Source organism: Gopherus flavomarginatus, chromosome 2 (genome assembly GCF_025201925.1).
Source record: "Gopherus flavomarginatus isolate rGopFla2 chromosome 2, rGopFla2.mat.asm, whole genome shotgun sequence".
Taxonomy (NCBI): domain Eukaryota; kingdom Metazoa; phylum Chordata; order Testudines; family Testudinidae; genus Gopherus; species Gopherus flavomarginatus.
Genome location: NC_066618.1, coordinates 219894929 through 219908446, shown reverse-complemented (window position 1 = coordinate 219908446; position 13518 = coordinate 219894929). Strand labels below are relative to the sequence as shown.

The 13518-nt window shown below is 38.4% G+C and overlaps 1 protein-coding gene across 1 annotated transcript in view; it reads left to right on the top strand.

Annotated features, from left to right (window-relative positions):
* CDH2 (cadherin 2) overlaps positions 1 to 13518 on the top strand; it is a 208860-nt gene that overhangs the window by 119519 nt on the left and 75823 nt on the right. The window contains exon 3 of the mRNA XM_050941947.1: positions 11706 to 11932. Within this exon, the coding sequence (XP_050797904.1) occupies positions 11706 to 11932 (227 nt within the window). The remainder of the gene's footprint in view (positions 1 to 11705; positions 11933 to 13518) is intronic.

Here is a 13518-nt window from a genome sequence, read left to right as displayed (position 1 = left end):
AAGAAATGTCCCTACTTAGAGCCTGTGAAGGTGGTCTGTTTTGTGCTGGCTGTGTGAAAGGCTGCACTTTCCCTTCAGTCGTCTGACTGTTCAACAGATATTCTTTAATTACCAAATTGGATTTTAGCAGTTGTAGTGAGCTGATGCATTGTGGGCACATGAGATTAGTGTTTAATTCTGCTTTTTATTACTATCCAATATTGTATATTTGAGAAAGTATTGCAGGTGTATTGCACACTCAGAGTACAGAAATGATACTTATTACTGAGTTTTCTTCCAGCTGGCACCAGTTAAAAAAAAACCCAGCAGAGCTCTGCAGTGATGCATAGCCTTATATTTACCAACAGTGTATTAAATAATGTGACATGAAGGAGGACTGCAATCTCTTAATATATACATATATATAACTAAAGTAGTTGTCTAAATATAAACATTTTCCCTCTTCACCCCAAGATGTTTACTCTCTTCTCTTGTATTTTATTTTTTCTGAAATAAAGACAAAAGGGATGTCGGAGCTCAGGAAGACTTTGTGTTAGTGAGCGGTAGGAAAAAGAACTGAAAAGGATCAGTGAATCAGATGTAATTTGGGCTCTGTTTGAGATACCAAATCTGTGTTTTGCTGACGGCCAGTATTCCTGTTTTGAAAAGCTGCATAGGCACTTCTATCAAACAGAAAGAACTTTATCCCTATTTTCATTCTGGCATGCCTATTATGACTTTGTTCAGCAAGCAAAGAGGATTATGGGAAATGGAAAGTAGGTGACATGTTTTATTAAAGAACTGTGCAAGTCTTTCACTGCAAACTGAAGGATTGAACAGTCTTGTGATAGTATTTTCGTTCACAGGTATCTTTAAAAATATAGGGCCCTTATATTGATTTAGCTAGCTTAAGAGGAAACCAAGTAGTGTTGAATATGAAAATTTGCCCTTTTAAAAAGTGACTGTAAGGTTTAATATTTCTCATTTCTGTTTTCAATATTTCTCATTTATATTTTGCAACAAAAATATTCAGTACAGCTGAAAGGGTACTTTTTAAAATTAAAAACTATAAAACTTCACAGAGAAGAAGAAAAATAAAGGTGAAACTTCTGTCTGTCTGTCTCTGCTCTGTCTCTGGCATAAACACCGAGATTACTTTGAACATGCAGTATTTCAGGACAACATATATACCACAATGCCTGGTTGGATGCCATGAACTGTGGGCACTCTAACTGGCACAACAGTGTTTAGTATACTCAATGTGTTTGATGATGATATGGCATATAGTGTTGTTGCTACTTGGAAAGAAATTAGCTCTTGTACTGAATGGCAAAAAAATAGCAGAAACTGGCACAAAGTGTTTTTGCCAGGATATTGCCCTTATAACTCATCCACAGTATAAAAGTGCATAAATTTCATAGAGTAACACTTGTATTCTAGCAGTAGGTTAAAACTGATACATATCACAACTTGTTTTTAAACCATTATATTAGTACTGTTTTCAGCTGATGAGATAAACAAACCCTGTGACTTAGGTCTCAACTCTGCAAATATATTTTTCCCTTTAGTTAGACTTTTTGTTTTGTTTGTTACTAAAGGATTAGTGAACTGAGTGAGGGATCCTCACAACATGAAGATGTGGAATGCTGAGCTAGTAAGAGTCAGATTGTGGAACTCTTAACATTACAATTACTCAGATGAATAGTTGTCCCACTGATTTGAGTTGTATTGCTTGTGTGATTAACTCCACATCATCGTGAGTAATGGTTTCACAATCTTGCCCTGAGTTTGCACAAATTTGCAGAGCATGGTATGAGAGGAGAGGATTTGCAATCAAAGAGCTGTATATGGCCCTTAATAAGCATCTCAACTCCCATTGTATCATATGTACTACATATGACTAATTGAAGTTAGATACTACTCAACATGAGTAAGGATGTCAGAATGTAGCACATAGAGTATGTCTACACAGCCGCTAGACACCCACAGCTGCCCTGTGCTAACCAGCTTGGGATCGCAGAGCTCAGGCTGTGGGGCTGTTTCATTGCTGTATAGACTTCTGGGCTTGGAGTAGGACATATGCAGTGGCAGGGTCCCAGATCTCAGGCTCAAGCCTGAGCTTGGAAGTCTACACAGCAGTGGAGCAGCCCTGCAGCCCAAGCCTCATGAGCCCAAGTCGGCTGGCATGGGCCAGCCGCAGGTTTTCCTTTGCTCTGTAGAGATGCCCTATGATTGTAGACCAAGATTTTTAAAAGTGACTAGTGGATTAGTATGCTCACTTTTCTGAAAGCACTAGGGAACTTCTCTATGACAGTCCACTTTAAGGTGTTTCAAGTTAGGCACCCAAATAACAGAAGCACCTCAAAGTAACTAGATTTTTAAGAAAATCTTTTCAGTAGTGCATGGAATAATTATAAAATGTGGTGCATGTGTGTAAGGACAGAACTGAAAGGTGCTACAGAAAAGAATTAAAGAACATGTTAAAACAAATACTGATATTGAAGCATCTGTGAAAGAGACAATGAAAAGTTTAAATATAACATTTAAGCATGGTTATAATCAGAAAAGTGACAATGTAAAAATGACCTAATATTTGATATTTATTCTCCAATTAATGATTTCCCTATCAAATTTGCTTGTCTTGCAGGTGAACACAAGATATATTTAACTGCAATTACTGCAGCTCATCCTGTTGTCCAGAAACCAAACTTGTTTTTTCTTCTATGTACATTATCAGTAATAAAAATTCTGAAATCAAATGATGCATAAGGCAGGCTAGAATATACTTCTTCATAGCTACAATAATGTTACACTTCTGGTAGTATAAACAAATCAAACTTTATATATTACTTGAAGATTACCTATGTTTGTATTGAAGGATGTCTCATGGACGATTCTTGTGTCAATCTGTACCACGAGTTGAAATATGAGTGGTTCCATTCAGATGTTTAAATTGGGTAACAGATCCCCTTACAAAGAAAGGGGTAACCAGTCTGAACAAAGTACAGTGTTATAAAGCAGTGTATATATATTTTTAATATGTTTTTTTCCAGTTTCCCTATCCCTGAAACGAGGGAGGCTTAAAAAATAGTCCTTCCATTGTGGAAACAGTACAGTGTTCAGATGTTAAAAATCTTTAGACTGTCAGAAATCAAGGCAGAGCATCCCTAAATGCTTTCTTGCACTGTCAGAAGTAAAGAAACATGACTAGAAATGTGTAAATTGGGTAACTGATGTGTAATTGTATCATGGTTACTTTTGTTGCTATTTGTTTGATTCACTGAGAAGTTATCCTGCAGGGATAAATATATCTGGGTTTCCCATTTTATGACATATTTTGTTTGCTATTTTTGGGAAGTATGTGTTTAATAGCACTTGAAAATTATAATGTCCAAAATATCCACTGAGTGGACATGAGCTCTGAGGACAACATTAGGCTAAGATAAGTAATGTTTTTTCTGTAAAATAAAACCAGTGTTGAATCATATTTCTGCCTTTAACCTGAAAGCATAGACTTTCACATTTTAAAGCTGAAAAATCTAAATGGCAAAGTACCCCTCACTGTCTTGGGATTAGCACAAATAAATGTTTTGTGTGAACGTGTTTTTATTGATTATACTAACATAGCCCATTCCTATAGTCTTTTTCTCAGTCCTTAGTTAAAACTTCCATTGATTTCAGTGGGAGTTTTGCCTGAGAGAAGATCGCAAAAGCGGGCTGTCAAATTGCAAACCGACATGTTAATAGAGCAGCTGAAAGTATATTTTAATTGTATGAGAAATTATGCTAGTTAATTGAAGGTTACTAGTAAGGTACATGAGAGCAGAGATGTATTTTACAGATATTATGAATCATTCATTTCATTAGACACAAGTGTGTGAATGGTTTAGTTCTCTAGTGTACTCTAAATGAAATTGCATGTTTAGTAGTACTTCAGGTTTTGTACACTACACATTAAGACATATGTTTTTGTTAATTGCATACAAGAAAATTTGAGAGCTTTATTTAATACCACAGAGATGCAGGAATTTAATTTATCTTTTTGTGGTTGCAGACATCAATTTTTTTCCTTTTTAAGCAACAAATATGTATTTGTTTTGGTTGGCATATAATAAAAAGCAATCTTAAATCTTTAAATTTGATTTACTCTCTAAATTCAAAACTGTCAAATGGATTACCTTTTAAAATACTCCATCTTTAACAGCAAAATAATAACAATACAAATAATAATAACATAAATATAAAATTTGCTTCTGGATTAAAGCCCATATCCTGCAAATACTTATACACCGGAATAACTTTAAACCCATGAGTAGTCCCACTCACTTAAATGGGAATATTCACATCATTGAAGTTAAGTATGTGCGTTAGTGTTGGTAGGATTGTGGTCTAAGACTTTTTGAAATCTAAATTTCAGCCTTTCATAATTAATATGCTTCCTTTAACTTGCAGAGATTTGTATTAGATTATTTATGTGGATACCACTAATAAAGGACAATAAAAGAGTGTGTAAATATCTGTTATTTTTGTTGGCACTGAAACAACAATGTGCTGTAAAAATATAGTTGATAAATCTGTTTAAAGTGAAAAATATCCATTATAATTATTTTTTGAAAGTAACATTGTTTTGGAAAGAAGCATCCCTTTCAAGGTGTTTGGAACATGATTAGTACCAGTAATGTCTATTCTCAATGAAAAATGTTTCCTTACTATTGCTACAAAATCTTACTACTCATAGACTCATAGACTCTAGGACTGGAAGGGACCTCGAGAGGTCATCGAGTCCAGTCCCCTGCCATCATGGCAGGACCAAATACTGTCTAGACCATCCCTGATAGACATTTATCTAACCTACTCTTAAATATCTCCAGAGATGGAGATGCCACAACTTCCCTAGGCAATCTATTCCAGTGTTTAACTACCCTGACAGTTAGGAACTTTTTCCTAATGTCCAACCTAAATCTCCCTTGCTGTAGTTTAAGCCCATTGCTTCTTGTTCTATCATTGGAGGCTAAGGTGAACAAGTTTTCTCCCTCCTCCTGATGACACCCTTTTAGATACCTGAAAACTGCAATCATGTCCCCTCTCAGTCTTCTCTTTTCCAAACTAAACAAACCCAATTCCTTCAGCCTTCCTTCATAGGTCATGTTCTCAAGACCTTTAATCATTCTTGTTGCTCTTCTCTGGACCCTCTCCAATTTCTCCACATCTTTCTTGAAATGCGGTGCCCAGAACTGGACACAATACTCCAGTTGAGGCCTAACCAGCGCAGAGTAAAGCGGAAGAATGACTTCTCGTGTCTTGTTTACAACACACCTGTTAATGCATCCCAGAATCACGTTTGCTTTTTTTGCAACAGTATCACACTGTTGACTCATATTAAGCTTGTGGTCCACTACGACCCCTAGATCTCTTTCTGCCATACTCCTTCCTAGACAGTCTCTTCCCATTCTGTATGTGTGAAACTGATTGTTCCTTCCTAAGTGGAGCACTTTGCATTTATCTTTATTGAACTTCATCCTGTTTACCTCAGACCATTTCTCCAACTTGTCCAGATCATTTTGAATTTTGACCCTGTCCTCCAAAGCAGTTGCAATCCCTCCCAGTTTGGTATCGTCCGCAAACTTAATAAGCGTACTTTCTATGCCAACATCTAAATCGTTGATGAAGATATTGAACAGAACCGGTCCCAAAACAGAACCCTGCGGAACCCCACTTGTTATACCTTTCCAGCAGGATTGGGAGCCATTAACAACTACTCTCTGAGTACGGTTATCCAGCCAGTTATGCACCCACCTTATAGTAGCCCCATCTAAATTGTACTTTCCTAGCTTATCTATAAGAATATCATGCGAGACTGTATCAAATGCCTTACTGAAGTCTAGATATATCACATCCACCGCTTCTCCCTTATCCACAAGGCTCGTTATCCTATCAAAGAACGTTATCAGATTAGTTTGACACGATTTGTTCTTTACAAATCCATGCTGTCTATTCCCTATCACCTTACCACCTTCCAAGTGTTTGCAGATGATTTCTTTGATTACCTGCTCCATTATCTTCCCTGGCACAGAAGTTAAACTAACTGGTCTGTAGTTTCCTGGGTTGTTTTTATTTCCCTTTTTATAGATGGGCACTATATTTGCCCCCTTCCAGTCTTCTGGAATCTCCCCCGTCTCCCATGATTTCCCAAAGATAATAGCTAGAGGCTCAGATACCTCTTCTATTAACTCCTTGAGTATTCTAGGATGCATTTCATCAGGCCCTGATGACTTGCAGGCATCTAACTTTTCTAAGTGATATTTAACTTGCTCTTTCCTTATTTTCTCTTCTAAATCTACCCTCTTCCCGTAAGGATTCACTATACTAGACATTCCTTCAGACTTCTCAGTGAAGACCGAAACAAAGAAGTCATTAAGCATCTCTGCCATTTCCAAGTCTCCCGTTACTGTTACCCCCTCCTCATTGAGCAGTGGGCCTACCCTGTCCTTAGTCTTCCTCTTGCTTCTAATGTATTGATAAAAAGTCTTCTTGTTTCCCTTTATTCCCATAGCTAGTTTGAGTTCATTTTGTGCCTTTGCTTTTCTAATCTTGCCTCTGCATTCCTGTGTTATTTGCCTATATTCATCCTTCGTGATCTGACCTAGTTTCCATTTTTTATATGACGCCTTTTTATTTTGTAGGTCACGCAAGATCTCAAGGGTAAGCCAAGGTGGTCTTTTGCCACATTTTCTATCTTTCCTAACCATCGGAATAGCTTGCTTTTGGGCCCTTAATAGCGTCCCTTTGAAAAACTGCCAACTTTCCTCAGTTGTTTTTCCGCTCAGTCTTAATTCCCATGGGACCTTGCCTATCAGCTCTCTGAGCTTACCAAAATCCGCCTTCCTGAAATCCATTGTCTCTATTCTGCTGTACTCCCTTCTACCCTTCCTTAGAATTGCAAACTCTATGATTTCATGATCACTTTCACCCAAGCTTCCTTCTACTTTCAAATTCTCAACAAGTTCCTCCCTATTTGTTAAAATCAAGTCTAGAACAGCTTCCCCCCTAGTAGCTTTTTCAACTTTCTGAAATAAAAAGTTGTCTGCAATGCAGTCCAGGAACTTATTGGATAGTCTGTGCCCCGCGGTGTTATTGTCCCAACATATATCTGGATAGTTGAAGTCCCCCATCACCACCAAATCTTGGGCTTTGGATGATTTTGTTAGTTGTTTGAAAAAAGCCTCATCCACCTCTTCCGCCTGATTAGGTGGCCTGTAGTAGACTCCCAGCACGACATCACCTGTGTTTTTTACCCCTTTTAGCCTAACCCAGAGACTCTCCACCCTTCCGTCTCCTATGTCCATCTCCACCTCAGTCCAAGTTTGTACATTTTTAATATATAAGGCAACACCTCCTCCCTTTTTCCCCTGTCTATCCTTCCTGAGCAAACTATACCCATCCACACCAACATTCCAGTCGTGTGTATTATCCCACCAAGTTTCAGTAATGCCAATAATGTCATAGTTGTATTTATTTATTAGCACTTCCAGTTCTTCCTGCTTATTACCCATACTTCTTGCATTTGTATAAAGGCATCTAAGATACTGGTTTGATTTTGCCTCCCAGCTTTGCCCTGACCCTCCTTCCTCTCTGCCATTATAGCCCGTGCTCCCTCCTGTTTCCAACCCATCTCCCAGGTCTTGTTCCCCACTTACCTGTGGGCTTTGCTCACCTGTCCCCGTCGAACCTAGTTTAAAGCCCTCCTTACCAGGTTAGCCAGTCTGTGCGCAAATAAGGCCTTTCCCCTCTTCGAAAGGTGAACGCCATCTGTTCCTAGCAGTCCTTCCTCAAGTAGCATCCCGTGGTCGAGGAAGCCAAAGCCCTCCTGGCGACTTTATTGAAATAAAGTCTAATTAGCATTGAAATAAATAATTAGGATTCCATGTTTGTTGATACCAGTTGAGCACTGAAAAATGAAGCAAACTAAACTGAATCAAATTTACAAGACTAATAGCCATGCAGTTGGGGAGAAGGTAGCTACTACTCAACCTGTACTCTGTCAAGGTAATTTAATTATGAACAGTTATACTTCTCTGTAATTTGTTAATGTGCTCTTTGCAGAAGGAGGATAATTCTGCCAGGGCACTGACAATTTTATACATTTTAGGCAGGTTGCTGTCAAATGAGGGCTATTTTCATTGAATCTTATAACGTATAGTTGCCTGGAGGAAGAATTTCAATGAAGTGGATTGCAGCTTAATTTTTTTTTGAGTTATTAGTATCTATATGAGTGTGTGCGGTGGGGGGGAATCTTTCACTTTCTCATGGATTTTAGTATATAAAATTGGATTAATCAAATTCCTGAATAATATTTTTTAAATTATATTTTTTCATATCATTATATCTTAGTAGTTCTTTTGAACCATGCTCATTGCAGTGTTCATTTTAAGTCTTACCTTTAAAAAAGAAAAAGGAAAAAAAGAAATCAGGTTACAATTTACGTTTAATCCCCCCCACACACACACCCACACATTTGTCAGCAGTTAGATCATGCCCCCAAGATCCACAGACTAATATCATTATTCCTTTCCCTGGAAGAGAAAGCCCCTGTTAAGTAGGAGCCCCCAGCCAGTGGGGGAAGGCTGACAAAGACCGGTTGGTCGTGTGCATGGTTCTGACTCCTTGCTGACCCTTTCAAACATAACTGTTTTTAACAAAGTGTCTTGCAGGGCTCCCTCTCCACTGGGAGTTCTGCATCTCCATTGGAGCAGAGCCAGCATGAAGACGTGCACTTGGGTACTCTAGCTTCTGTCCCATTCCATTCTGATTGCTCACTCTCTTCTTTGAAATGATTTAAAAAGTCATTGAGAAGATCCTCTCTTCTCCACAGAGCCCTACAACTGATCTAATTATTTGTAAATAGGATTCACGATTGCTCTTAATGGCATTGTCTAAAGCAGAATGTGGAATACTGTTACCTTAGTTTATTTTAATGCTGTTTTGAGGATATTGCAATAGTAGATTTCAGGATAATTAAGAAGGCCCGTTCTGGGTACTTTTATTCTTACATTTCTGTAATTAATAGAGTCTAGTGTGAGGTTGTATTCTGGTTAGAAGGTCAGAACACAGAAGTATGTCTAATTAGGACTATAACGATTTCTTTATAATGCTAGAGTTACTGTAACCAATTATTTTACTTGATTTAGAATGCATATATTTCTTTGGCTAGCTGTTGCAATTCAGAGTATGAACTTGCCTTGGTAAATTGGGTCATATAATGAAGTAGTATGGATAATGGAATAAGAAGTTACTGGCTTGGCTCACATCTAAGAAGGGGATCCTCTCCATGTGGCTTTCCTTCCTCCCTCCCATGTGGAACTGGGGTTGTATTGCCCCATGTCACTGTCCCTTCCTCCCTCAGAGCCCTCTTTGTAAATCTGTGGAGCCATGTTGGAGAAGGGGTTGGCTCTACCTTATGAAATAGTCGGGACTTGGGAGGGACAGCACCAGGGAACTTTCCAAAAAAAAAAAATGGAGTCCCAATTTGGATGAAATTTTTGGTGGAGCATCCTCACAAAGAGCATGGGATCGCTGCAGCAGTATTATCAAGGAGCCAGGCAGGGATAAAAGGGGCCAGAAACAGTGCAGAGATTCAGAGCTTCTGCATGGATAGCCTTGTCTTTCCCCAGATTCAATGAGATCTGCCAGGTTTGATGGCCATTCGTGTCCCTTTTTCCCTGGAGGAAATGAACCTTGCCGCTGATGGAATGATATGGTGGGAACTTCATGAAATATTCCTCAAGGAGATTCTTCCCCCCACCCCCCTGAACAACTCAAGCAGGTTTTACTGCCATGAAGGATGAACATGTTTGTTTAATCTTCCTTCAAATCTGACATTTTAAAATTTCTATTGAATTTGCTGTATTTTTGAAAAAAGAAATAAAGTTTTATATATATATAATTTTCCAGTTGTCATCATCTTTGTGTGCGTGTGTGTGTCAGAAGGTCAAAGGGAGGCATGTGGGAGACCCAGCATAACACAAAAGGATTAGCAAGGAAACTAAATTTATCTGTCATCTGAACGTCGGTCCCAGTCCTTGGAGTTCAAGTAGCAAAAATTATAATCTCTCTTCTCACTACCTTCCTTATAATGACAGTATTTTAAAAAAGAAGAAAAAAAAAGCATATAATGTGCAGCGTTTAGCAGGGCTTCTCTTGAGAGGAATCTTTAGATTTTTGGAGACTTATTGTTTGTGCATCGTTCATTTCAGTGTAAAGGTCCAATAACTGGAATGAGGCACAAGGATAGGATTCATCTTCACTATCTGCATTTCAGCCCAGCCTTTAATAATAATGCTTCACTCTTCTGTTGTTCATACAGTCTAATGGTCTCAAAATGTTCTGAAAACATTAAAGGAAAGTCATCAATTTTAAAGCCGTATTTCCATCTGATATTTTTTACTTGCTATTGTTACAAGTAACACTGATGATAACTAGAAATGAAGGGGGTCAGAGAGAAAAAAATCTGTTGTACTTAGTGCATTTTACAGTACTGTGTATATATTCTGCTTCAGTGTGGATCTTTCACATAGCAAAAGAGGAGAGGAAAACATTTGTAAATAGAAAAATATTTTAAAGAAGGAAAATGTGATTGTTAAAGGGAGTTTATAGGCAGGACTAGTACCTGCAACTGCTTTTAATCTTCTTTTTGAAATTGACTGGATTTCAAGTTAATTGTATCCCTTTAAGACTTGTAGCATTTCTGTGAGGTGAGCGTATATTATAATTCCCCTTTTACAAATGGGGAAACTGAGGACCGGAGCTGTTATGTGATCTGTCCACAGTAATAAAGCATGGCAGTGGCAGAGACAGGAATAGAAAGTAGGTCTAACTCCCAGCATTGTGTACTGCCCTCTAGGCTGCTACTTCACTGCCATTAGCACCAGAGGTGCTGAATCTAAACCATGTTTGTGATGATGATTGCCACGTATTAAAAATATCTGGGGCATTTTTTTTCCCCAGTCCATGATAACAGTTTGACTACTTTCTCTCCACTCAATCCTTTTCACTAGTTTTAGGTGTTCATAAAGGGAAAAAAACAGTTTTAATTTTCAAAATGCATGTTCTTTTGTGCACTTGTTTTGTCATTCTCTGCAGAAAGTCTAATGAGGTCATGGTGCAGTCTAACTCTCGATATGAAAAAACTATCCTTTTCTAAAAAAAGTTATTAATACAAAATTTTCCCTTTGACAGGAGCTCCTCTGTGTGGGGTAGCAGAGCCTAATGTTTTCTTCATTTTAATCCCCTATTGCCTTTGACACCCCTTGGGTTCAGCTGTCATATATACTTATTAGTGATAGTAAATCCAGTCAAGGTCAAAGAGGCTGGAGCTGTATTTGGAACCAATCAGTTCTGCTTCTTTGCGAGAGAGAGAGCGGATGGTTGTTGTGGAGCTCAAGGCCTCTCTAGTAGAAAACAGGCAATCTGATTGGGATATAGAACTTGGTCTTCCCTCTCTGAAGGATGTCACTATTATATGGGCTGATCCATAAAATATGATTTTTAATTCCTAAATAATGTATGCACTTAACATGATGAAATGACAGTGCGTTTATTGTGACTGCGGAGAATAGGCTTTTAAGATGCAGGTTTTTGTTCTTGACCTAACACCAGCTGATGAATGAGTTTAAGCAGGCTCTGTCTCTTTCAGTTCTTATATTCTTGATGGTTTTTGTGTTTTACAGTGGGGTTTAGAAGCTGTGATGAAAAGAGAAAAGTACAGTTTGATATCAGCGAGCCAGCGGATTTTACAGTAGGTGAAGATGGTGTGGTATATGCAGCAAGAAGCTTTCAGCTTTCTGCAGATCCCACAGAATTCATCATATACGCTCAAGACAAGGAAACCCAGCAACAGTGGCAAGTGGTGGTGAAGCTGAGCATCAAGCCAACATTTGCAGAGCTTTCAGAGAAGGTAAAACATTTGCCTTTGGAAATGTGTTTGAAAATAGGTTTTAGACTACATCTGTCACACACCTCAACATCTGACCTCCTGCTCGTGGGTAACTAGTGCATACATAATTATAAAGCTGTAGTCTTTAATGTTCCATAATCTATTATTTTGTAGCCCTGCTAAAGTCATGGAAACCCATATCTGTTTAAAGAACCAGAAATCATTTGTATTTGAACATATTGCTTGTACAGTTTGAGATTTGTACCTGAATTTAAATTGGAAGTGGTCATTTCTTTATTTTAAATTGCTGGAGAGCATTACAGTATTTATTCAAGCAGTTAAATATAACCACAAAATAAACAAATCTCTGCTAGAATCCATCAGTCAAGATTAGACTGGAACTGTAGATTTACAGCAGTAGCAGGAAAGCATTCCTGACACAGAGTTTTTGTATTGTCCCTTAATAATCAAATTGGGGACCGGAAATTATTTAGGATTCCAGCACTACTTTTAAGGAAGATAGTCTCCCTCTGGTGGAAACCAGTATAAGCCAAGCCAAAGTAACACAAAATCGAACCTACCAATATACAGTTAACCTAATATACTCTCTACAGTAAACGTGATAGTTATACTACACCCACCTCTTATACAACTGCCTGCTTTTTTTACTTCCTTTCACAAAGCATCTTTTACAAAAATAAATATTCTTCATAGGTTGATATAACCACACTAAACTTACAGTTACAGATCAAAGACTTAAGTATCTGTTTCAAAATAGATTGTATTTAGTTGTGCTAGATATTTTTCTAAGAATAAGCAATTGTTCTGGGTTTTTGAGATATTTAAGGCCAAGTCTTAATAAAGCATGTGGTGGTTCACATTAAATACGCGCACAAGAAACTGTTCCTTTCAGAGGACATGTCTTTTCTGCGAAGAAAGCAGTGTTCTTAACTTGGATTTGCTAACATGAATTAAGAAACTCAGGTTAAAATAGCAGTGACAACTCAGCTTTTAACTTGAGTTAGCAACTCAAATTAAAGCCTCTAGGAAAGCCTGAGGTCGAATTCCAGCTGTTAACCAGAGTTACAAGCCAAGTTGCTGTGTCATCATTGCTATTTGAACCCGGGTCACATTTTTGCAGCAAAGACAAACTCTTTGGGCCCAGTTCTGGTGCCCTCAGTCACACTCGGGTAGTGCCTTACGCGTGAGGGTTTGTCTACACTGCAGAGAGAAACCTGCTGCACCAAATGTGAGTCCAGGTCAGTTGACTTGGGCTTGGACTTGAGCAGCAGGCCAAAAATTGCACTGTAGACACTGAGGCTTGGGTTAGAAGCTGGGCTCTGAGACCCTCCATCCTCACTGGGTTTCAGACCCAGGGCTCCAACCCAAGTCTGAACGTCTACACTGCTATTTTTAGCCCCACGACCACAAGCCAGTTGACTCTGGCTCTGAGACTCAGCATCATGGGTTTTTCTTTGCAGTGTAGCCTTACTAGATTTGGGCTACTCACTTGTAAGGCATACTCAAAGGGAGTGAGGGTAGCAGAAACTGGCCTTCAGTTTGCACCTGCGGTTTCTAGCCTACAACACATTTACTTGATTAAAAAT